General features: G+C 47.9%; 1 protein-coding gene across 2 annotated transcripts in view; it reads left to right on the top strand.

Annotated features, from left to right (window-relative positions):
* Positions 1-25,221, top strand: part of IHH (Indian hedgehog signaling molecule) — a 212,725-nt gene extending 187,504 nt beyond the window's left edge. For both annotated transcript variants that reach the window (XM_085650068.1, XM_085650069.1), the window contains exon 3: positions 17,295-25,221. In XM_085650068.1, coding sequence (XP_085506194.1) covers positions 17,295-17,950 — 656 coding nt within the window. In that variant the 3' untranslated portion in view covers positions 17,951-25,221. The remainder of the gene's footprint in view (positions 1-17,294) is intronic.
* The last annotated feature ends 1,723 nt before the right edge of the window (positions 25,222-26,944 follow it).

Below are 26,944 nucleotides of genomic sequence, written 5' to 3'. Positions count from 1 at the left end.
GTATTTATCACTGATGATGTAGAAAGGGAATCATTCATAATCCTTCGGGATTTGGAGCATGACTACGAGATCGAGGGTGGGGGGGGGGGGGGTGTTAGGAAGTTTCAGGCTGGTGACACAGCTGCTTCCGGCAGCGCCTCTATCACCAGCCTGAAGCTTCTAGCCGAAGGAAGCAGGGCGCGTGGGTTCCACATCTGGGGCTGCACCAAAGAAGGGCTGTTTGGGTTCTTTTCCTGAATGCACAGGTTTTGGTAGGTTCTCTAAGGGCACGGATCGGATCCTGCAGTGTTTTGATTCAGGTTCAGGTAGTTGTTCTTTAGTAAGTGCCAAGAAGACTCGATTGTTTGCACATTTAGGCACTTTGGTGCAGAATTACTAAGGCTTTGCACCGATGCAATGCTGGGGGGCATATATTTATCAAGGGTTTGCATTGCGTTTGTACCACTCAATGTGGTGCATGCATGATGCAAACCTTAAAATGTGATTTATCGGCCACGCAAGGCCACTTTGTGTCGCCTGAGTGGCTCGATAAATCTGGAGTGATGCAACGCAGCGGAAATCGCAGCGTTGCGTTACTGTGCCCCAGGGAGGCGTTCAATGGGCGTTACGTGGGTGTTCTCACTCAACATCCATGGATTTTGAAGCAGTCCCACATTTACAATTACTGGTAGACCTGTGTGAAAATGTTATGCCTCCCAGGACAGGCGTAACGAGGAGAAAAATCTTTATTTCTCCTCGTTGTGTCCTCTTTCTAAGTGTGCTGCATTCTGCTGCAGACAGAGCAAGAGGACTATGCCTCAGGGGATTGTTTTTGTGCAGAAAGGTGCCCCTTCCTGCACAAACACAATCCTGCATGCAACACAGGCATCCTCGCACCATGCTGCAAGGGTGCCTGCGTTGGCGCTAAGCAGCCCATTGGGCGCCAGCGCTGGGGAAAAGGCAGGAATGCACAGTATTGTGTTAAATGTGGCACTTTCCTGCCCTTTACCCGTAACGCAGTGCAGCAAGGAAACTTGGGGGGGAGGGGAGGTGCCTTCATTTTGTGTTACACCACTACCACAAAGCCAGATCTATGAGGACAGCCAGACTTGTAGCAGGAACAAACAATTGAAGTGTGTTCACTTTTCATCAAAACTGGTGCACTGCATTTGTGCTGCACTGCACAGCACACTTCCAATGCTTTCTCAGTTTGTCTAGCCACATGAATTAATACTGCAAGGGTATGCTTCCACTACAAATCCTGTGCTAGATACTCATCCAAGGCTGTGTGTCGAGATGGACGGAGCACTGAAACTTTTCAGACACTCACCCCCAGTCGCTATTAGATCTGGGTTGAATCCATCATCGTTCTTTAGCTCACTTCCCCACCCCAGTTCAGACCCGGCTATATGCAAATCAGTCTTGACCCTGTTCCTCATGGGAACAGTCCACCCTGAACTGCCAAGCCAGGTCTTCCCTGGACTGGAAACAAGCATCCTGGGACCAGTTTTGCGGCAACACCCCTCATCAGCCAGGCTAGCTTGACTCCAGTGGCAAAGTGAACAAGGGAAACTCGTCTAGGCATACCCTGCCAACTTAGAGTGAACAAGCGAACAAAATAAGATGATGGACTGAGCGCTGAAACTTTTCAGACACTCACCCCTAGTCACAGATCCGAAACCGGTCCCAGGATGCTTGTTTCCGGTCCAGGGAAGACCTGGCTTGGCAGTTCGGGCTGGACTGTTCCCATGAAGCACAGGGTCAAGACTGATTTGCATATGGCTGGGTCTGAACTGGGGTGGCCAAGTGAGCTAAAGAACGATGATGGACTCAACCCAGATCTGTGACTAGGGGTGAGTGTCTGAAAAGTTTCAGAACTCTGTCCATCATCTTCTTGTGTTAACAATGTCAGAGCACCATCGCACCATCGTACGGAATGACCGTAACAGCAGACCAATCTTAGCAGATATGGCTCTGGAAGGTGGTGCCTGCTTGCAAATACAGACCAGCAAATATTGTTGCTGCACTGCATTGCGTGAAAAAAATAACAATTCTGAATCTTGGTCTCCACAGAAAAATTGTGTCATACAATACATTATTTGCGCGTTACCATCTCCCTCATGCCCTACAAAAATACAGGGGATGAAAGCACCACTTTGTCCCATGCAACCACTATGCTCCTGTGTCTGTGTGCCAACCAATATAGGATTCTTGCCATACATCAGCCACTACGTACCAGTAATGTGCACAGAGGGGTGCTCATGCCCATGCTGCTGCTTTGGGGCTCCTGAACCCCTTTCTTTAATGCGTCCATTGAGCCTGGGCAGTAGCTGTAGTCTGCACCCTCTTTCCTTGGGACTCACACCTGCACTCACCTTTCATTGTACTCCTACCCCAAGTGCAGTCTAACCTTTATACTATCTTGCCTGGCATGTGACAGCATGGGCACAATATGTAAGCAGGTGCCACCTATGGTTAATAGTGTAATTTGCACATCCCCCAACCCAGTGTCTGTGGCGGGATGAAAGAGGGCACCATAGTATGGAGTGTGTGTGGGAACTGTACACGCTTGACAAGAGACAGCTAGTGAATACATTACACCATTGCGCCTCCCTGGTGGCACCCAGGACATAGTTTTACTCTCATGATCTGAGGGATAATGTGCCTCCCGTCATCTTCCAGGTCATGTTCTGTAATCACAAGAAAGCTTGAGCGGGAGAAAGGGGGGCTCATTGAGACCCCAGCATGATGTTGTGCCAAGAGTTGAGCATTCCTTATCCGCATGTGACTGCCCTAGGTGGAGCTCACCGACATACACAGAGCCTCCGGTGGATCAGCAGCCCCCACAACCCTCCCCCCAGAGCCTTGAGACCCTTACGGGTGAGCAGTCGCACTTTACAAGCCACCTGATTGATTGATTGATTGACACGTGAGAGAATTAGTATAAAGTTGGTGCTTGGTTGTAATGGGCCAATACTCAGTCAAGCAAGAGTTGAGTGAGCCTTGGCCGAGTGGTCATCCTGCTGGATGCTCTACGGAGTTACATCCAGCCCTATACATACATCACAGCAGGAGACAAGTGGGGTGTTGGAGGAGAACCCAGGGTAGACAGAGCGTCCCATAGGGCCAGGACGGTTCAAAGGACCATCATTGGGTTTTTGGCCCTCAATCCCACTTCTCAAGGCCTCCGTTGGTCTGAGGCCCGTGGATCCCATTCAGGTGCTGGGCATCATCTTACAATTGTTGATTGTATATGCCAGAGCCCCTGTTATCCCCTAAAATAATCTTCAAATTCAGTGGTGGCCTCCAACCTGGAAAGAATGAAGTGGGCTAGTTCTTCAAGGCTGAGACCCCAAGCGACTGACACAGTCGACTGGCTTTTCACTGGGCTCAAGAGAGGAGTCCCGCCTCCTCGGTCCACCTCCAGACCATGGTGTGCCCTACAGACCAGAGGTCTGACCTCAGAACCTCTGCCCTGCTGAGCCCACATCTCCAGGACCCCGGCTGGACTTCTCACTGGGCTCAAGAGAGGAGTCCCGTCTCCTCGGTCCACCTCCAGACCATGGTGTGCCCTCCAGACCAGAGGTCTGACCTCAGAACCTCTGCCCTGCTGAGCCCACATCTCCAGGACCCCGGCTGGACTTCTCACTGGGCTCAAGAGAGGAGTCCCGTCTCCTCGGTCCACCTCCAGACCATGGTGTGCCCTCAGAACCTCTGCCCTGCATAGCATCTCCAGGACCCCGGCTGGACTTCCCACTCACTGGGTGTGCATTGGCAGGATAGCGGGAACGCTGTGAGCTTGGCTCGAGACCAGTTATAATATTAGGATCAGGCCCTGGCCTTTGGACCTTCAAACAAATCTATTGCTGCACTCTTCTCCAGAACAAACCCAACCACCCTGAGGGGTCGGGCTGGCTGGGAGATAGTGGAATAGAGAGCACCGGGGCTGAGGGCGGGCTAGGAGCACAGAGAGGTGTCTGTGTGGCCGGAGCGGTGGGTGACCGCCTGGCTGCAGGTTGGTGGTCACTGACACTGAGTGACGCGTGGCGCCATGGCTGAAGGCTTTAGCAAGACTCGTCTTTATTGACTGATTGACTTGTGCTGTTTATTTGTTTTTGGGCAAGGACAGATCTATTTTGGAGAATTGGGGGGTGTATCCTGAAGAGCGTGGGCTCCACTGACAGCACGCTCTTTGTCAGGGGAGTGGCTTGTGGTATCCGCTCTCCTGCCTGCTGGTCTCTATCTTCAGGATCCTTTCCCCATGGAAAAGATGGCGGTGCAAGCAAATTTACTGATCTCTCTCTGCGCATGTGGAGCGATTTCACCTACATAATGTATTGTGTGTGTGTGCGCATATATACACTATATACCACCGTATGCAGAAGGCTTTGGTGCAGGACCTGCCTTCACCCCTGCTATGAAGTGTGGGAGGCCTGTGCAGCGGCATTGACGGCTCATGAATGTTTTGATGAAGGTCCTCATTGAAGGCCAGACCGTGCCGGCAATCACCGCTGCAGTCACATGTTTGCGCAGGGGGATTGATCACCTATGGAGGATTGGCTGCATGGCCTGGCCATAACTGAGACCCTGCAGACAACCACCACTGTGCACCGCCAGAGCCTATGCAGAGGGAGGGATGGCCACCTGCACCAGCCGCCACTCTGCATAGCTGAAGGCTGAGCGCAGTGTGGGTTGATCACCTGTGGAGGATTGGCTGCATGGCCTGGCCATAACTGAGACCCTGCAGACAACCACCACTGTGCACCGCCAGAGCCTATGCAGAGGGAGGGATGGCCTCCTGCACCAGCCGCCACTCTGCATAGCTGAGGGCTGAGCGCAGTGTGGGTTGGTCATTCAGAGGGTGGGGCACAGGGTCTGGTTCTGCCGGTAACCCATGCTGCGCACAGACAAAAACATACTCCCGGTGTCCCTTGGCGCTGTCAGTAGTGATGGCATTAACATGTCATGAGAGGAGTCGTATATAAGGTCATAGCCATGGCATGATGGACACACACGTTACAGTTAGCTTAACCATAATTTGTGAATTTCAGTGGTTCTTAGGTTTTGTTTTGTAACCACAACTGCAATTTAACTGTATTTTTTCCCGTGAATTCTAAGGTTTTTATTTTATATGTACATTAAGGTCTTATAACTAAAGCTGACCATAGCTTCACTTTAACCTTTGTTTTTGTTTGGGGACAGCCAATGCATGGATGCCAGTATAGGAGGGATGTCTTTTCTGATCACGTGTGAGCTGTACATGAGCCGCACTAGTCTGCTGATGTCTCATCAGGGACTTAGGGAGGCGCAGCACGAGAGACGAGCAGCCACCATGGTGGAACCACTTCCATAACATAACATGTGCATTTGTAAAGCGCTGGCTCATCGCGAAGGGAATCTTGGCGCTGAATAACAGATGTTTACACAACTCAATGGTACTCATTTTATAAACCTCAGAAGTATGAAAGGCCCCACTGCCTGGGATTCGAACCTGTGACCATGAGGTCGAAGACAAGCCCGACAGTGCACGCAGTAGCCCTCTAAGCCACTATACCCGGGACACTTTGATTCCATGAGCAAAACAGAGACTCTGGAGGAAATTCCAAGTGGTTATTTTGTGTATTAATGTACAGCATAAAAGCAAGAACAAATCTATAGGGTAACAAAAAATACCAATCAAACCACACACTCACCACCTGTAGACACCGAGACACAGTTGCTGGCCTCAACTGGAATCACTTCGAATTCTTTCTATAGCATTTTGGCACGTGGTCAAACACCCATTTCCAGCAGCTGAGTCCAGTAGAAACCATTTCTTATTGATCACCCCGAAGGTCCGCCACAGGTGTCCTGTGATGCAAGAGGTTTAGAAAGTGAGGGCAGGTAGGCAGCCCAGCCTGAGCCCTTGTAACCTGCAGTGATCCCCTGAAACACTCGCTTGTTGCCCCAGTAACCTTGCTTTGAGAGCTGGGAGAGCCTTTTTGTTGGAGTTTATGAATAACAGGGAAGGGTCATTTCTCTGCTAGGTGTTGTCTCCTGTTCCTGTTTCATTTACTGAATGCCACGGAAGGGCCACTCGCTGTTAGGGTTTCTTGTTTTTGATTTCGCGTCCACACCTGAGGCTGATGGGAGAGGGGAATGTATGAATCTGGCCTCGATTGTAAGTGAACGATGCAGCGTGGGCAACTGACTGGCCGCAGTCCCCACAATCAGTCAATGAATGAATGAATCAATCAGGATTTGTAAAGCGCTGCCAATCACCCGTGAGGCTATCCAGGCGCTGGGATCCTGCTGCTGTGAGTCAAAGAGCCATGTCTTGAGTCCTTTGAGAGACAGTAGCTGACGATGCTGCCTAGAATGACCCTAAAACCACTTCATGGTGGGGTGAAGTCCCTTGATAAACATGGGTAGGTGGTGGTGTGACATGGGTAGGTAGCGGTGTGACATGGGTGGTTGGTGGTGTGACGGGTGGGTGGCGGTGTGACATGGGTGTGTGGCAGTGTGACGTGGGTGGGCGGCGGTGTGACATGGGTGTGTGGCGGTGTGACATGGGTAGGTGGCGGTGTGACATGGGTAGGTGGCGGTTTGACATAGATGGGTGGCGGTTTGAAATGGGTGGGTGGCGGTGTGACATGGGTGTGTGGCAGTGTGACGTGGGTGGGCGGCGGTGTGACATGGGTGTGTGGCGGTGTGACATGGGTAGGTGGCGGTGTGACATGGGTAGGTGGCGGTTTGACATAGATGGGTGGCGGTTTGAAATGGATGGGTGGCGGTGTGATAAGGGTGGGTGGAAGTGTCGTGTGTAGGAGACCAACACACGTTTCATGTCTACTGCTCAGAAGTCCCTCTAAGACATCCCAATCTGTTTCCACATTCTTGGCGCGTACAAGTGCGTTAATAGCTGATTGCTTCGAGTCAAGTAAGTGACCACTCTTCACTAACAAACTGTCCATGAAATATTCTTTCAAAGTGCAGCTGGTGGGGTTGGGGTTTGGAAAGGAGGCCTCTCAGTAGGTCACAGGGCTGTTTTTCGCCCTCGTATCATGAAATAGTGTGCCGTGTTGTGTTGTTATCTCACGCTGGTTTGCATAGTTGTGTGTTGTGACGTGTTGTGTGTCATGTAGTGTTGTGCAGTTATGAGAGTTGTCATGCCATATTCCATAATGTTGTTTTCTGCATTTCATGGTGTTATATTGGACACATCTCGACAGAGAGCTGAATGTTGCTACCACTTTCAGGAAGATTCAGTGTGAGGGCGTCGTCCAGCCAGTCAGAGACCCTTCAGTGAGTGAGGGCACGGACATTCAGTGCGAGCATCCGGGTCAGGCAGTCAGGTGGCCTCAGACTACTGTGAGCAGAGGGAGGACTTACTGCATCCGGGTAAGGGCTGCCCATAGAGACTCCAGGGAGTGCAGGGGGCACGGATTGTCTGTCCCAGGGTCAGTAGCAGGTGGGTGGGGGCAGCGAACGGAGGTAAAGGGCTCTGTAGGCCGCTAGGGAGGGGGTGGGGGCTAGAACAAGGAGCTTTAGATTCACCCCTGTCTTCTAAATACAGTAACACGACCACAAGGGCGCGGCCCGACGCCCCAGCCCCACCACCGTGACCAGCAGTAAACACCTCGCCCCCTCTCGTGGCAGCGTGGGCACGCGGCTGTGGTTGGTGGTGTCAGCAGAAGGGGCGCCAGGGGCGTGGGGTGGGGCATCGAAGAAGCCTCTTTTGTACACATGAACAAACACAAACTGGCACCAGAGGGGAGCGGGGGGCGTGCATCACCGCCCCCGACCAAAGAGGGTGTCAGTACTGGACACAGAGCGTAAACAGCGGTGTATTTAGGGAACACAGGGGGTGCTGTGCGCTGAGAGACGCTGACCAGGGGGCGTGGGAGGGGCACTGGTCCCAGCAGGGACAGCAAAGGTTCGAGCATAGCTGGACCGGGCCCCAGATTTAGGATCGGAGTCTTTAACCTTCCTGCCCCACTGTGTGTCCAGCCCCAGGCCAGGTGCCCAGAATACCCTAAAAGCCCCAAGGATGTTTACAACAAACGAGCTGGTCATCTAGGTGTTTACAACAGCTCTCCTCTCCCCCAGGCTTTTTAAGTCACCTACCTGTCCCTACAGAAGTCTGGCAAAACCATATGTTCCTCGGAGTGTCTAGAATCATCTCCTTGTTTAGAACAAAAACCCTTCCCCCTGGATGTCTAGGCCTAACTGCCTCTCATGGTGTCCAGAGTAACCATGGTATCTCTCAGGATGTCCAGAACAATCTACCAATCGCTTTCGCAGGTGCATCTTAACTCTTACTCTGGGTGGTGCATCTTAACTCTTACTCTGGGTGGTGCATTTAACCTCTTACTCTGGGTGGTTAATTACCTCTTACTCTAGGAGGTACAGCTTCCCTCTTACTCTGGGTGGTGCATCTTGCATCTCACTCTGGGTGGGGCATCTTGCATCTCACTTTGGGTGGTGCATTTAACCTCTTACTCTGGGTGGCGCATCTTACCTCTTACTCTGGTTGGTTCATCTTACCTCTTAGTCTGGGTGGTGCATCTTACCTCTTACTCTGGGTCGTGCATTTGACCTCATACTCTGGGTGGTGCATCTTACTTCTTACTCTGGGTCGTGCATTTGACCTCATACTCTGGGTGGTGCATCTTACTTCTTACTCCGGGTGGTGCATCTTACCTCTTACTCTGGGTGGTGCAGATTACCATTTACTCTGGGTGGTGCAGCTTCCCTCTTACTCTGGGTGGTGCATCTTACCTCTTACTCTGTGTGGTGCAGCTTACCTCTTACTCTGGGTGGTGCAGCTTGCCTCAAACTCTGGGTAGTGCATCTTACCTCTTACTCTGGGTGGTGCATCTTACCTCTTACTCTGGGTGGTGCATCTTACCTCTTACTCTGGGTGGTGCATCTTACCTCTTACTCGTGCATCTTACCTCTTACTCTGGGTGGTTCATCTTAACTCTTATTCTGGGTGATGAATCTTACTGCTTACTCTGCGTTGTGCATCTTACCTCTTACTCTGTGTGGTGCATCTTACCTCTTACTCTGGGTGGTGCATTTTACCTCTTACTCTGGGTGGTGCATTTTACCTCTTACTCTGTGTGGTGCATCTTCCCTCTTACTCTGTGTGGTTCATCTTACCTCTTACTCTGGGTGGTGCAGCTTACCTCTTATTCTGGGTGGTGCAGCTTGCCTCTTACTCCGGGTGGTGCATCTTACCTCTTACTCCAGGTGGTGCATCTTACCTCTCACTCCGGGAGGTGCATCTTGCCTCTCACTCTGGGTGATGCATTTTACCTCTTACTCTGGGTGGTGCATCTTACCTCTTACTCTGGGTGGTGCATCTTAACTCTTATTCTGGGTGATGAATCTTACTGCTTACTCTGGGTGGTGCATCTAAACTCTTACTCTGTGTGGTGCATCTTACCTCTTAGTCTGGGTGGTGCATTTTACCTCTTACTCTGCGTGGTGCAGCTTACCTCTTACTCTGGGTGGTGCAGCTTCCCTCTTACTCCGGGTGGTGCATCTTACCTCTTACTCCGGGTGGTGCATCTTACCTCTCACTCCGGGAGGTGCATCTTGCCTCTCACTCTGGGTGATGCATTTTACCTCTTACTCTGGGTGGTGCGTCTTACCTCTTGTGGTGTATCTTACCTCTTACTCTGGGTGGTGCATCTTACCTATTACTCCGGGTGGCGCATCTTACCTCTTACTCTGGGTGGTGCAGCTTACCTCTTACTCTGGGTGGTGCAGCTTCCCTCTTACTCTGGGTGCTGCAGCTCCCCTCTTACTCTGGGTGGTGCAGCTTCCCTCTTACTCCGGGTGGTGCATCTTACCTCTTACTCTGTGTGGTGCAGCTTACCTCTTACTCTGGGTGGTGCAGCTTGCCTCAAACTCTGGGTAGTGCATCTTACCTCTTACTCTGGGTGGTGCATCTTACCTCTTACTCTGGGTGGTGCATCTTACCTCTTACTCTGGGTGGTGCATCTTACCTCTTACTCGTGCATCTTACCTCTTACTCCGGGTGGTGCATCTTACCTCTCACTCCGGGAGGTGCATCTTGCCTCTCACTCTGGGTGATGCATTTTACCTCTTACTCTGGGTGGTGCGTCTTACCTCTTGTGGTGTATCTTACCTCTTACTCTGGGTGGTGCATCTTACCTATTACTCTGGGTGGTGCAGCTTACCTCTTACTCTGGGTGGTGCAGCTTCCCTCTTACTCTGGGTGGTGCAGCTTCCCTCTTACTCCGGGTGGTGCATCTTACCTCTCATTCAGGGTGGTGCATCTTGCCTCTCACTCTGGGTGGTGCATTTTACCTCTTACTCTGGGTGGTGCATCTTACCTCTTACTCTGGGTGGTGCATTTTACCTCTTACTCTGCATAGTGCATTTTACCTCTTACTCTGGGTGGTGCATCATACCTCTTACTTTGGGTGGTTCATCTTACCTCTTACTCTGGGTGATGGATCTTACCTCTTACTCCAGGTGGTGCATCTTGCCTCTTACACTGGGTGGTGCATCTTCCCTCTTACTTTGTGTGGTGTATCTTGCCTCTCACTCTGGGTGGTGCATTTTACCTCTTACTGTGGGTGGTGCATCTTACGTCTTACTCTGGGTGGTGCATTTTACCTCTTACTCTGGGTGGTGCATCTTACCTCTTGCGGTGCATCTTACCTCTTACTCCGGGTGGTGCATCTTACCTCTTACTCTAGGTGGTGCATCTTACCTATTACTCCGGGTGGTGCATCTTACCTCTTACTCTGGGTGGTGGAGCTTCCCTCTTACTCTGGGTGGTACATCTTACCTCTTACTTCGGGTGGTGCATCAACTTCCCTCTTACTCTGGGCAGTGCATCTTGCCTCTCACTCTGGGTGGTGCATTTTACCTCTTACTCTGGGTGGTTCATCTTACCTCTTACTCTGGGTGGTGCAGCTTCCTTCTTACTCTGGGCAGTGCTTCTTGCCTCTCACTCTGGGTGGTGCATTTTACCTCTTACTCTGGGTGGTGTGTCTTACCTCTTACTCTGGGTGATGTAGCTTCCCTCTTACTCTGGGTGGTGTATCTTACCTCTTACTCTGCATGGTGCAGCTTCCCTCTTACTCTGGGTGGTGCAGCTTACCTCTCACTCTGGGTGGTGCAGCTTACCTCTCACTCTGGGTGGTGCATCTTACCCCTTACTCCGGGTGGTGCATCTTACCTCTTACTCTGGGTGGTGCAGCTTATCTCTTACTCTGGGTGGTGCAGCTTCCCTCTTACTCTGGGTGGTGCATCTTACCTCTTACTCTGGGTGGTGCATCTTACCTCTTACTCTGTGTGGTGCATCATACCTCTTACTTTGGGTGGTTCATCTTACCTCTTACTCTGGGTGGTGAAGCTTCCCTCTCACTCCGGGTGGTGCATCTTGCCTCTCACTCTGGGTGGTGCATTTTACCACTTACTCTGGGTGGTGTGTCTTACCTCTAACTCTGGGTGATGCAGCTTCCCTCTTACTCTGGGTGGTGCATCTTATCTCTTACTCTGCGAGGTGCAGCTTCCCTCTTACTCTGGGTGGTGCAGCTTCCCTCTTACTCTGGGTGGTGCATCTTACCTCTTACTCTGGGTGGTGCAGCTTACCTCTCACTCTGGGTGGTGCATCTTCCCTCTTACTCTGGGTGGCACATCTTACCTCTTACTCCGGGTGGTGCATCTTACCACTTTCTCTGGGTGGTGCAGCTTCCCTCTTATTCTGGGTGGTGCAGCTTCCCTCTTACTCTGGGTGGTGCATCTTCCCTCCTACTCTGGCTGGTGCATCATACCTCTTACTTTGGGTGGTTCATCTTACCTCTTACTCTGGGTGGTGCAGCTTCCCTCTTACTCCGGGCGGTGCATCTTGCCTCTCACTCTGGGTGGTGCATTTGACCTCTTACTCTGGATGGTGTGTCTTACCTCTTTCTCTGGGTGGTGCAGCTTCCCTCTTACTCTGGGTGGTGCATCTTACCTCTTATTCTGTGTGGTGCAGCTTCCCTCTTACTCTGGTTGGTGCAGCTTCCCTCTGACTTTGGGTGGTGCATCTTACCTCTTACTCTGCATGGTGCAGCTTCCCTCTCACTCTGGGTGGTGCATCTTCCCTCTTACACTGGGTGGTGCATCTTCCCTCTTACACTGGGTGGTGCATCTTCCCTCTTACTCTGGGTGGTGCATCTTCCCTCTTACTCTGGGTGGTGCATCATACCTCTTACTTTGGGTGTTTCATCTTACCTCTTTCTCTGGGTGGTGCAGCTTCCCTCTTACTCCGGGTGGTGCATCTTACCTCTTACTCCGGGTGGTGCATCTTACCACTTTCTCCGGGTGGTGCAGCTTCCCTCTTACTCTGGGTGGTATAGCTTCCCTCTTACTCTGGGTGGTGCATCTTCCCTCCTACTCTGGCTGGTGCATCATACCTCTTACTTTGGGTGGTTCATCTTACCTCTTACTCTGGGTGGTGCAGCTTCCCTCTTACTCCGGGCGGTGCATCTTCCCTCTCACTCTGGGTGGTGCATTTTACCTCTTACTCTGGGTGGTGTGTCTTACCTCCTTCTCTGGGTGGTGCAGCTTCCCTCTTACTCTGGGTGGTGCATCTTACCTCTTACTCTGCATGGTGCAACGTCCCTCTTACTCTGGTTGGTGCAGCTTCCCTCTGACTTTGGGTGGTGCATCTTATCTCTTACTCTGGGTGGTGCAGCTTACCTCTCACTCTGGGTGGTGCATCCTACCTCTTACTCTGTGTGGTGCAGCTTCCCTCTTACTCTTGGTGGTGCATCTTACCTCTTAATTTGGGAATGCTGAACAATCCTACTAGGTGTGTAGAAGAAGCTACCCACATGAGTGGTTTTAGGGCAATTTACCAGCCAATATGTCTAGAACAATTTACCGGTCACTTGATCGAGCAAGAACAGCCTATCTGGCGATATTGGACAGCCTGTCTCCTCAATGAGTGTCTAGAGCAATCTTCCTATCCAGAACCATTCAGCATTCTAGAATACACTATATGTGCCAAGGGCGTGCAGAAGATCCAGGAGACGAGCGGCTTGACTGAAACGACACTCTGCCTCTCAAGCTGCCCCCAGGTACTCCTGGAACCATGTGGGTGCCATCCAGTGTTCTTGAAACATTTGTACCACCAGTGCCTCAGCCCATGACCAGCACCTCTACCTTCTAGTTCTGTACCGTGGAACCCCTGTAATGGTACACCAGCCTACCAGAGAACCTCTTCATTAATCAAAACAAACAATACATATATTCATTCATTCAGATCCACCAAGAAGCAGCAGCACGTGATGTAAAAGAGGCAGAAGGTGAGAGGTGGAGCAAGAGAGAACAATTTAATTAGGGCAAGAAAAAATAACAAAGCGTCACAAGTCATGGGGCAAATAACAGAAACAGTAACGTCATATAATAGAATGACGTTTAGTCCTACAACATACCGTTAATAATGTACGGAAACCTGACACGTATCATTTGTGGTAAAAAAATTCTCAGCACCATGTAATCGGGCTATTGTTAGCCAACAGATAGCTTCGGTGCAGGACTATGTAATCAGGATATTGTTAGCCCAAAAACAATATGGCGGGACCGAACAACAGGCCTCTTCCTTTACAAAGGCTGTATCTTGAACATATACCTACGGTCTCGTTCCCGCCATGGCACTCCGTTCATCAACTAAACGCAAGGATTTGCACATTTTTTATAGCGCTTCATACTTGCAGTTATACTCTGTCTAGCCTCTCAAACTTTGGGATATTAAACATCAAGGCCCAGGGAAATAAAGTGATTTTCCAAGGATTACACAAGGTCGTCACATAGTGATGCACGTTCAAAGTTCAGGCTGCCTGTTTTCACGATTAACTGTTAGTAACTGGGCTACATCGGCAAGTAATTAGCTTTGATGTGTGTACAGACAGTAGAGTTAAGGTGGCAGTGAGGAAACTCTGTTGAACTGTGATGGAGAAATTAGTATTTCTTTTTCCTAAATCTTCTTTAACTCAGTCCGCTCCATAGTGCCGATATTGGCAACCCCCCGCTTAGCAATACTTAGTTGCGCTTCGCGAAATAAACAGTTCACACGTTTTGTTGGAAAAACAGTTTGCTTCAGGTTTATTACATCCAAGGAGTATGCCAACTTGGTGGGTTAACTTATGGGCGATCCAAGGGCAGGCAGTGGTGACTAACCTAAGCTGCCCTGCCCACCTGATGAGACAAACTGCCCCGTGGCCAACCCAATAGGTGCTACCATTTATGTGGGGTTTTCCCCCTTACATACCATGGCCCCTAGTCCATAACTTTTACTCATGCCTTTTTAGGGGCGGAGCATAGCCAGCCAAGGCCCCGGTTGTTCAGGCTTACAACAGCCCGAAAGGACTGGCGGGGCGCCGTCATTTTTCAACCAGGGTCCTGCCGTAAAGACTCCTGGGATTTTGGCATAATGCTCACCTCTTGTGCTCCTGAAAGGGTACCCCTCATACCAATCAGCCTCCGGAGTGCCCTGTAACTCCACCTGCAACACAAATGTATATATTAATACATTCAATTCGTTAGCCAGCCCTCCCACCGGCACGGAGTGTAACAGCAAGTCCAGCGGGGGACAAGGAGGGTGGCCAGTGGGTGGGGGCAGGTAGAAGTACCTGGCCCTAGCCAACTGCGCACCGGAAATGACGCCACAGAGGCGCCAGACTTAGGCGGGACTCCCAGAGTAGGGGGTCCCTGCAACCAGTAGCGGTCCGTGGAGGGAGTTCGGTGGGGCAGTGAGGCGGGGCGGGGAAATGTAAACACCGGAATATGGATGAACGGAGGTAAGTACACATTTAAATAAATAAACGAAATCCTTTGCGCACGCTGCACCGCAAAATGCGATGCAGCGCGCACAACGAAATTAGTTTTATTTATTTAAATGTGTACTTACCTCCATTCATCCATATTCCGGTGTTTACATTCCCCCACCCTGCCCCTCCCCTGCCCCACCGAACTCCCTCCACGGACCGCTACTGCCTGCAACAGAGGGTAGGGAGGTGCCTAATGCGGCATCAAGCGGGACACTCTCTTACACGGCCCTCTGCGTGCGCCACGGCAGCCGCATTTTGTTAACCTGGCTGTGTACAAAAAAGTTAAATATGGTGTTATTGAAAACATTGTTACTGGTAGCTTTGTAGCGTAAAGGTTCCAACTCACCACCTGAAGCCATCCATGCAGCTCAAAGCACCTGCATTTGTTTGTTTAGATTTTGAAGATTTGCTCTCACAGCTCACTAACTAGCTCACAAGCACTCTTGCACACTCTCCCATTCAATAGTGCCCACACGCTATATTTGCTTACCCAGTAGCTACCCACTTACACATTCACTCTTAATGGGCACGTCTTGGGCTCAGATTCACTAGTATTCACACAGCACAGTGCTGCATGGAAATGCGCAGTGGTGCAGTGTGCAAAGAGGAATAAAATAATGCAGTTCTAAAGATAGTAGGAGTCGTGCGGGTGGTGTCATAGGAGCGCTTGTACTAAAACGCCCATTTTTGAGCAACGCTAACTGTTGAGCTTTGGCACAAAGTAATTCTATAATACACATTCAGGGGCTTATTTACAAGCCCTGTGCGCCTCTGGAACATCACTTATATGTGCTGTTCTGGTGGTGCACAGGGCTTAGCTATATCTACAATGGCATGTAAAGCCACCCTGGCTGTTCATGGCATTGTAGATATGGAGTGAGGCAACGTAGCACAAGTCGCAGCCTTGCCTCACACTACAATGGGGAGGCGTGCCATGGGCATTACGCTGGGTGTTACCATGTAACAGCTATGGCATTTGGCACATTCCCAGATTTACAACAAATTGTAAACCTGGGAATGCGTCAAAAGCCCTCTCTGCACCAAAACAATAATCCCTATAATGCAGCCACCAAGGGCGCCTGCGTTGGCACCTGGCAGCCAATTGGGCACCAGCGCAAGGAAAGTGGACAGGAATCTGATATATATGGTGCATTCCTGCCCTTTTCTTTTGCCGTAGGGCAGCGCAGCAGGAAGGCTTGCAGCGCTGTCCTACAGCCTAATATTGTAATTGAGGCCCTCAACGCAAAGACTACCTTCCAAGGGTATACCTGGTTAAATGTGTAGTTCTGCAATAATGACACAAGTTACACCTAGAAATATCCCGAAGTATTGTGCTTGCACTTGTGTGTGCCTGGTTTCATTTGTGGTAGGATTTCAGGGAAAGCCAGGTCACACAATCTTAGTAGATCTGGCTTTGTGTGAAAACCATTGCATGTTTGTTCTGTTTCTGCCCTGTTGCAGCCCCTTTGTATTGATTATAGTGGGCCGACACGCTGCAGTGCCGCTGAGCTCACAGCAACTTTTCAGAGCAAATTATATTTTGCATTGGATAGTTGACAACACTGCCTTTGTGCTTCGTTGTTGCACGACTTTTAGAGTTGCACAACTGCCGTGCTACATATCAGAAAATCTGTGCTTTGTTTATATGTTTGTATTAACTTCTTTGCTGTTAGTTTACCTCAAGATGATAGATATTCAGGGAGCAGAATGGACTATGTGAGCAATACATAATTGTCTTACAGTTGTATTTATACTGTACGTCAATGGGGAAGTGGAAAGGCTGCGGAAAGCATGTGCTCTTTTTAAGACAAGATGGTTTTGAGCTAAAATATTTGAAAGAGCAGGTATAATTTATGGATTCCAGAGTCTAGAATATCTAAAACGGAAAATTGCAACTTATGGATTCTAGTGTCTAAAATATTTAAAAGAGAAGGTGTAACTTATGAATTCTGGAGTCTAAAATATTCAAAATAGACAGTTGTAACTTATGGGTTCTAGAGTCTAAATTATTCAAAAAGAGAAGGTTGTAAGTTATGGATTCCACACTACACACGTTCACATGGCTTACAGAGGAAGCTCCAATCGAGATGTGGAGAATCAATGGTTTTACAAATATCTGTTTTCTCAATATCTATCACGTGTGAATTTATCAATTATTTGGCTGATAGAATGTTGCTCAGGTACTGTGATAAGAGTTCACCTTCACCCCATGGGATGGGTCATTCCCTCACAGCCTTCCTTGATTTCTCATCTGCAACCCGTCCCTGGTCTAGTTTTGAAATGTCCGCCATTTTAAGATGTGGTTTCCCTCTCTGTTGATTAACAAGTTGGGTTGCATTTGAATAACATGGTGCTTCCCCTAAACACCTGGTATTATTAGGAATTTTGATTTGACTAGAATGATATTACTGCCTGTACTGAGACCCCGTCTAGGGACTGCTCCTACTTACTGACCCCTTGTTATCTTTTCTTTAGAACATTCTGCTGCAGCAAAGACAGGTGGCTGCTTCCCTGCAAGGGCCCTGGCAACGCTTGAGAGTGGCAAGAAGATCCCCATCGCGGAGCTGAAGCCTGGTCATCGTGTGCTGTGCATGGATGAGGGTGGCCGCAGAACCTACAGTGATTTCTTGACCTTCCTGGATAGAGACTCTGCAGCAGTGAAAGAGTTCTATGTGGTGGAAACAAGAGACCCACCGCGCAGACTAGCTCTCACCGCGGCCCATTTGCTCTTTGTTGCAGATAACTTCACTGTGCCACTTACAGACTTCAGTACAGTTTTTGCCAGCAACGTGCGGCCTGGACAGTATCTTCTTACAGAGGGGGTACTTGGGCTGCAGCCCGCTAGGGTGGTTTCTGTTACCACCCAGACTGACTCAGGTGCTTATGCACCCCTCACCAGCCACGGCACATTGCTGGTAGACGATGTAGTGGTGTCCTGCTTTGCTGTGGTCCAAAAGCATCAGCTGGCACAGCTAGCCTTCTGGCCACTGCGGCTTTACCACAGCGTGGGGAGGCTAGAGACACAGTCAGAGGGCGTGCACTGGTACTCACAACTTCTTTACCGGCTTGGCAAGCTTTTGCTCATGAAGGAACAGTTCCACCCTCTTGGAATGTCCTCTACAAAGAGCTGAGCACAGAGGAGGGCCAGGGAAGGAAAAAGGAAAAGGCGAGAGGAGACTAGCCTGCTAGGCAGCACCAGCACACGTGATGTTGGCATGGGGCAATGCAGCACGGAGATCTTTGGAGGCCGTGACTAGAGTGGGCAGCAGAGACATACACTGTCTCCCCACTTCCATGCTCCCCAGTAGCCCTGCTCAGCTTGGAGGCCTGGAACAGAGACACACTGCAGCCTGGCTCTTATTTGCATTTGTCAAAAAGAATTGTCCTGTTCATGAGTCGGAAATATGGGGAAGGCCTCTAAATTACAATCAGCGGAGAAAAACTGTGTGAGCGAGCTCTACAATGTTGGTTGGTGACCAGAAAGTGGGTTGCACTCATCTCATTCTTAGAGCCCTTCTATGAAAGCAGAAGTGCAACCGCCTGGTCCATCCTTGCCCACAAGACCAGACACTGCTGCTGATGTTCAGGGCGCATTAGGAGTTGCGTAAGGCCTGCTTGAATCGTGCAACCTCCCGTATGGGAAGAAGGGGCTCCTCCTCGAAGGATGGACTTATTTCCTAGCATTTATCAAGGGATGGGTGGATTGGGGCGGGGGCAGGAGGAGGCAACAAATGGGAGGCATAGCCTGGTAAGACCAAAATGCTTTATTGGAGGTCTTCTACCAGATTTTCAATGGAATGATTGTTTAATGAAAACTTTAATATATAACAAGAAATAGTATAGCCGGGAAGGTAGTACAGACCCATCTAGATTGTCCTTTCCTTGCTTTCAGCAAAAACATGAATACCTCCTAGTCTCCAGTGACTTGTTTGCTCTTACACTTCTTTACCTCTACATCTACCATGTAAACCTTTTTCTTATTCTATTTTTGAGGCGCCCCTTCAATAGTCTAGCTGGAAAATAGTTCCAAGCATCTTTTCCATGAAGGACTCCTGGATGTTACTCCTTCCAGCAATAACTTGATTCCTTGATTTAGCTAAATACCTAATTTGAGTGCTTCCTGTTTAGATGAGCTCATGTCTTGGGTTTGATTATTGGTTGTGGAAGTTAAAAGCATTTCTACACAGAATTTTCGAACAGAGTCACTGGAGTCTATGGGAAATTGGAATATCATTGTTGTGTAATAAATCTGCAAATCTCCCCTGTTTACATCTATGCTCTCTGTATGGAACCCTAAAGAGAGTCTACGCTGAATTGGACCATAGACATTGTTGTCCTTAAAGTAGTCTCCAAGAGACAGTTACTAGAATAAAATCGCTCACCTCCATGATCGCATAACCAAGACCCAAAGAGATGATGGTTTGATCAAAACAAGATTTTGGATTATGTTTTATGTAGAATACACATGGATGTCATTTGAAGATAGTCAAGGGTCGCAGATGTCACCTCTAACTTGCTCCCTGCTACTCCTGGAACTTCCTTTATGAACCCTAGCCTCAGAGGGGGCACAACGTTTGCCTCCTCTAAGGTTATGGGTCCCAAAGGACGTGCCAAGAGTAGCAAGGAGCAAGCTAGAAGTCACATCTGCGACCCCTGACTACCTCCAAATTACGTCAATGAGAATACGTCCATAGTTCTATGTAGGCCGTATTCAACATCGAATGTAGTAGAACATTCTAGAATGGAATTGTAGACGGGCCAATGAATGCCAAAGGTATATGTTTGTCATTTTGGTAAGGTTTTTCTCTTCAGAACAAAGAATTCCCACACAAACACTCTTCGTTTTTTGAGTAGCGACTGCTTGTAAAGCCTTGCAGAAAAATGGCAGAGAGGAGAACAACCTTATAGCAGACTAATAAACACCTACAATATGTGTCAGCTTGGAACATTCCAAACCGGATTTGCATCTATGTACACTGCAATAAGTTATTCCTTTTACTGCTTGTTTATGGTGTAGTATTTAATGTGATCTTGCTTTGTTTTCCATCTCATTTATACATATGGATATATAACGCACACACTGATAATATATTCACCTTTAGGAGCTTCAACTTGTAGTGAAAAGAATTTTAGCAGCCTCTGAAAAATGGGAATCAAGTGGTGCCTATGAAGTTCACATGTTGTCTTAGATTAGGGATCTGTAAACAGCTGCAGGTGTGATGGTCTGATCTCTGCATGTGATTCACATTACGTTGGAGGGTTCCTGCTCAGAGCAAGTGATTGTTGAGGCACATCAGATCATGGCAGTCAGACACAGCCTCCAGATTTTAGGATGTAGATTCTCAAATTTATGAAAGGCAAAGCCCGTGAGACAGTGTCGGGTTCAAGGTATGACAGGATTTTGTAGGGAATATTAATTTTGAAGGCTTAGTGCAGTGTGCAGGAACTAGAACTCATTTTACAAATCATTTTTTCAATCCTGAATAACCAAACCTCCCATATGACCAGACCCAAGGTTCGTGTTCTGCAACAGTTATCTTTCCAGGTGTTTGGCGCGCTCTGCCACTGGGACATACTGAAAGACGAAAGTTCTGTATTAAGCTAGCACTTTTCTTTGAGCATGCCCCATGTGTGCATGTTTTTGAGTCCTCTCACATTAACAGAAGGAAACTCCTAAGGTGTGTTTTGTGTGGATATTTGTTAACTGTTAGTTTTCACACTACTATTTGATTTCTTGCAAGGAGAAGTATTTATAATGGGGGAAATGATCGATTTGCAGTATTAGAGTGTGCTGTAAGCAATGAGCGTACCGCTACAGCTGTCTCAAGAAGTTATAAAGCACACACAATAAATTAATAATATCACCTGCTTCAAAGATATTGTCCTGAAGGCTCCCCCTTTCTCGTCTGTCCAGTAGCAACTATTTCTAAAGATTGGCTGGTCTTCCACAGTGGTGGTAGGTTTAGATTACTGCTGGCACTTGGTTGTTAGTTCACAGAGTCTCTGCAATACACCCCTCTCTGCACAGTGGTGTGCAGGGAAGTGCACGGTGCCCTCATGTTCCAGGGCATGGAATTGGAGGTCCAGAGGGCACTCAATGACATGATTTTGTAAGCAGCTCAAATCTTTAAAAATGTGTCTGAAGTACAGTCCATATGTCCATTTTAAATAGAGCTACTGCAAACTAATTTGGAAGCATATTTTACTTGTAAATGAATAAGTGAGGCAAATGGTTCTGAGGCAGTAATGCTGCTGCTACAAAGCGTAAATATTGGTGCCAGTGGGTCAAAATATTCACTCTAAAAATATTGAGCTAACAAGTTAAATAGCAAAAACAGAGTGACCAAATAAAGGCGCAACAAAAATGCATTACAGCAGGACTTCCACATTGAAAGGCATCTATTGGACTTGAAACATACAGTTTGAACTAGAACTAGAGTAATGGAGGTGCATGCATTAATAATTGTTTGAATGATTTATGGCCCGATTCTAAACGCCGGCCTCTTGTGCTTTATATAGGTTGAGTTGATTTTAGGTGTTATTAAACTCAATGTTTTTATATCAATATGTTGGGTAGTAGGTGCTTACTATAACATATTTCAGAATTAAGTATAACTTTTAGATGATGACTTTAGGCAGTTTATGGTAGAAACTCAGGAAACAATGTAGAGAGGACAGCCAATCCTGTTCTTTAAAGAGCAGGTGGCGTGAGAAGCTCGCAGGTGGCACACCTGATCCAGGATTTCTAGTCCTGGTCACAAACCCTAAAACTCTGCATGTCATGAACTTGTTTCCACTGAGGTCTGCGATACATGGCTTGCAGTGTCTGCTGCAGAATCGACTTGTGGCTCCATACAGAGGAAAGGTGAGCACATAAGGCCTTGAAGATGGGCCGCTGCTTCTCACAGCTAGTTGGGTGGGCAGAGTCAGTCACACTGCACTCTACAAGGCACCCCTTACTCTTCTCTGTGAAATATAACATATAAAATACTGTTTGTACTTAATCCATTTGTCAATGAGATATATGGAAAAGAATGTGAGTTGACAAAACACTTCTCTTAAAGTGATCAACTCTCTGATTTCTAACTCACCTGCGAGGGGGGTCATGGACTCCCGATAGTTACCTAAAACAGGGGTAGCTGCGAGTTTGGGGTAATTTAAGGCTGAAATTTACTCTGTCAATACAGTCATAGCAGATGGATGTAAACAAGAAGCAGAGTGAATGACGAAACACCCGCTCGAGGTTTCGTTTCAACCCATTTTCCAACATAGAAGATGAGTCGTAAATTCGATCTGGTTTTCTTTATTTAAGTGTTTGTTTGCTCTCACGAATGGCACGAGGCTGCCTCCTGAGGTTTCATGCAGACCAGTCTGAAGAAAGGAAAGATGGGGTATGTGGTGCACAGGAACTGTCTCAAAAATGTCTGGGCTTAGTTTTTTTTCAAACTGGAGATTGTTTCTTACAATCATCCTTCAATAGGTAGTTTAGTCGCCCCTAAAGCTGAATTAGAGTCCTATGGTATTATCTTTTATTAGAACATTGGAATGTTGGAAGCTCCATTGAAAACAATGGAGTGCTCCGGGCTTATAATGGCTGGTAGAAGCCCGGAGCTCCAACATTCCAATGTTTCTTTGTTCACAGCTGTGGCTGTGAACAAAGGCTTCAGGGAGCCTGAGGGGATTTGAATCCCCTCACGCTCCCTGAAGCCTTTGTTTTATTTGTTGGAACTTTCTGCCCTCTAGTGGCCCTCTAGTGGCAGAATGTTCTAATAGCCTCATAGCCGTTCGTAGCGGGGCTATACCAGCTATTGAAGTTCCGCTCCCTTGTTAAAGGCCCTCGCCTTTAATGCTGGAGCGGGCCTTTAATAGCCGGTATAGCCCGCTACTGCGGGCTATAAGGCTATATTATATCGTTGATGAGCTGCACTAACCAGCTTCTCCGGAGTGTCAAACAGGCAGGCCAGGGTATTTTGATTTAAAATTGATCACACATATTCACAAGCGAGCACTTGAAATCCGGGATTGACCTGCAAATAATCACTTTCAGTCCTGGTATATTCAGAACTACTCTCCCAGGCTTATTTTAATTGTTGTTAATTAAATGGTCTGCAGGAGAGGCCAGACATGGTAGAAGGACCTTATTCTAAAAAGGCAAATAAAGGACTTCTGTAAATAAAATGCAAAACCTACGTGTGGGTCTGCTGCACACCAGTGGTGGCAGTGAGTGTGGAAGACATGTGAGGTAAGGGGGGTATCCACAGCACTGTGGGGGCTTGCCTCACCTACATGACATTAAAAGCAAAATCCATTTTTAAAAAGATACCCAGTGAACCTGGGCAGCTAAACTTAAAATCAAGAGTCTCCAGGCCATTAAATCACCAAAGTATTCGGGAGATTGTGGTTTGAGGCGGAGCTTGCTCTGAGGTGGAAAAGGTGTTTGGCATTTGAGGGTTGGTTGTATGTAGATGTGTACGTTGTGCAGCAAGGTTCTGGAACAGATAACGTTTTTTTGTTGTTGTTAATACTATACAGAAAAATTGAGTTACAGTAGTCTAGTCATGGATGGCCACACCAAGACAGAGCTTTTCAGAAAGAGAAGATTTCTCAGAAAATTGATAGCTGATAGAACAATTCTTTTAAAAAGTACAGAGTTGGAAAAGTAAGTTTAGGGAGGAATTAAAAATGTCTGCCAAGTTTTAGACTGCCATGGAATCTGAGACACCAAGTGTACTCACCCTCCCATGCCATTGCATCCGGAGGGGTTAGTCACTGGTGTTATTGTCCCCAAATTGGAGACCAGTCTAGGAGCCTGAATAGAAGTTGGTCAGTGTATTCCAACCTGTGCATAAACCCCTGTTAATGCCCTGGTCAGAATTACTAGTTGTTGTTATTTGCTAAATAGCTCAACCTTCATTACATTTCGGGAAGTCAAACCTGCCGAAATTTAACTGGGGAAAACCATATATTAATTACTGTATTATGATGAATTTGGTGTTCTAAACACCACAATCCACATGTTATTCCCCATAAACTTGTAATAGGTGTTATTTATGGCGCTCAATAAATAATTTATCTCGCGGTATCGTTATTTCTCATTTGCAATAAATAACACCTAAACTCGTAATCAGGCGCAAGGGTAATTAGAGTGTACCTGAAGCCCCACCCCTTGACGACAGAAGCAGGGATTCAATAAAATGAGCACGATTGTTTGACGGTCACTTTGTCTTTTTATTCTGTTTCCCTCCAGTCGCTGAACTACTCTGGGCTGTTTGTAGGTTTACTCACTTTTCATTAGCTGCAGATCTTAGATGACTCATTCTTGGGTCAATGGCTCCTACTCCAAGTACTCAGCACTTCACAAACTAATATGTTTACATTTTCCAAAACAAAATCATTGCCTCCACAGTCCATAAAACATTCCAAGAAAGGGGGGGGGGGTTAATTTGAAAGAGGGCTGCTGAGTCTGTTTTGAACAAAAGACTTAAGACACATGTACCTTACTTGTGTGATCTGCAGCTTTCTGTACTAATGGGTTCAAGGTTGTTGTTCTAAAGAAGGTGCACTTTCATTTATCATTCCCAAGCACAGAAATCAAACGGCCCGTCTAAACCTGGAGGGGTTTAAATCTATGCTGAATACTGTTTGCCATGCTTGCCTGTAAAGCTAAAGATGGCTAGCAGAACAGGAAAAATAATAGTTCAAATAAGCATTTTATTTTTAAAATATATATGATGGAAGAAAATATTTCAGAAGTGCAATAGGTATCTTTGCAGGCACAGGCACATTAATTCAGGGAAAAGCGCCACCTAGTGGCCGGTACATTTATCACCTGTGGACCAGAAGCTGGTCCATTCCATCCTCATTGTTAAGAAAAAGATGCAGGCCTATTTTACTTTGATGAATGAGACAGTAAAAAGGCCCAGAAGTCCAGCACAGAAAGCTCTGGAGTGCTTTAGAGAGGGATGGCCCTCTACAACAGATTTTCAAAGATGCATTAAAGGCTTAATTATTACATCTGTGCAGGACACACACTCATATGCCATTTTCTCACACTGTCCCTTTGTCACTTGTTTGTCCAAGTGCCCTTTACTAAGATGCCTTTCTACATATTTATTTTTCTATTCTGTTCATGTAAAATAGATTTGGAAATGTTTGATGTCAATACAGAAATTCATTTTATATTATTAATATTAATATTATATTTGAATTGATAATTATGAAGCAAAGAAGATTTTTTTAAAATATATAATTATTTAAAGATTTATTATATAAGAGTGAGTCTTTTGGGTATTGTCACAGAGGGGAAACTGGAAGTCCTCTTTGTACTGGTGATTTAACCTCATGTCAAATGTCTACAGGTTACATGCCATTTCTGAAACCTCTAATAAAAAGATGAACTACACTAGTTTTGGGTCTTTTATTATCTATATAATATTTTCTCACAATTGTTCTCCCTATCACCTGTATATTTCTTCTTTGCCCTTCTCTTTCATTCTCCTCTTCCAATTCCTGGGAAAAGGGACAGTGGGCTGCAGCATACCTCCCTCAAGTGAAAGGAAAGCAGGCAGCTACAAACCACCCTCAGGGCTAAGGGGCAGTGGACAGCAACATACATCTCTGCAGGGAGAAGGGACAATGAGCAACTACATACCTCCCCCTGTGCAAAATGGGACAGTGGGCAGCTGCATAGGACAGCAGGCAATTACATACCTCCCTCTTGGGAGAAAGGACAGTGAGCAGGGAGAAGGGACAGCTGCAGTCAAATACCGCCCTCCGGGGAGAAAGTGCAGCAAGCAGCTAAATACCTCTGTCTGGGGAGAAGGGACACCGAGCAGGTACATACCTCCGTCAGGGAGAAGGGACAGCAGGCAGCTAAATACCTCCCTCAGGGAGAAGGGACAGCAGGCAGCTAAATACCTCCCTCAGGGAGAAGGGACAGCAGGCAGCTAAATACCTCCCTCAGGGAGAAGTGGGGGCGAGCAGCTATACACCTCCATCCATGGGCAAGGACAGCAGGAAGCTACGTACCTCTGAGCAGGGAGAATGGTCAGCAGCATACCTCCCTCCACAGAGAAGAGACAGTGAGCAGCTACATAACTCCCCGCCCCCAGCGAAAATGGACAGTGGGCAGCTGCATGCTTCCCTCCAGGGAAAAGGAACAGCAAGCAGCTACATACTTCTCTCAAGGTAGAGGCAGCAGGCAGCTACAAACCATGCTCGGGGATAAGGGACAGTGGGCCGCAGAATACCTCCCTCAAGGGAAAGGATAGCAGGTCACTACAAACCGCCCACAGGAATAATGGGCGGCAACATACCTCTCTGCAGGGAGAAGGGACTTCTGACAGCAACGTGCCTCCCCCAGGGAGAAGGTACTGCGAGCAGCTACATACCTCCCCCTAGGGCAAATAGGACCGTGGGCAACTGCATACCTCCCTCCAGGGGAAAGGGACAGCTAGCAGCCGCATAGTTGCCTGCAGGGAGATGGGACAACAAGCAGCTACATACCTCCCCCCAGGTAGGAGGAACAGCGGGCAGCTACATACCTCCCTTAAAGTAAAGGACAGCATGAAGCTACAAACTGTACTCAGGTAAAGAGGACAGTGGGCCGCAGCATACATCCCTCAAAGTAAAGGACAGCATGAAGCTACAAACTGTACTCAGGTAAAGAGGACAGTGGGCCGCAGCATACCTCCCTCAAAGTAAAGGACAGCATGAAGCTACAAACTGTACTCAGGTAAAGAGGACAGTGGGCCGCAGCATACCTCCCTCAAAGTAAAGGACAGCATGAAGCTACAAACTGTACTCAGGTAAAGAGGACAGTGGGCCGCAGCATACCTCCCTCAAAGTAAAGGACAGCATGAAGCTACAAACTGTACTCAGATAAAGAGGACAGTGGGCCGCAGCATACCTCCCTCAAAGTAAAGGACAGCATGAAGCTACAAACTGTAATCAGGTAAAGAGGACAGTGGGCCGCAGCAAACCTCCCTCAAAGTAAAGGACAGCATGAAGCTACAAACTGTACTCAGGTAAAGAGGACAGTGGGCCGCAGCATACCTCCCTCAAAGTAAAGGACAGCATGAAGCTACAAACTGTACTCGGGTAAAGAGGACAGTGGGCCGCAGCAA

Source organism: Triturus cristatus, chromosome 3_2, assembly GCF_964204655.1.
Source record: "Triturus cristatus chromosome 3_2, aTriCri1.1, whole genome shotgun sequence".
Taxonomy (NCBI): Eukaryota; Metazoa; Chordata; class Amphibia; order Caudata; family Salamandridae; genus Triturus; species Triturus cristatus.
This window is presented reverse-complemented; position numbering and strand designations above follow the sequence as displayed.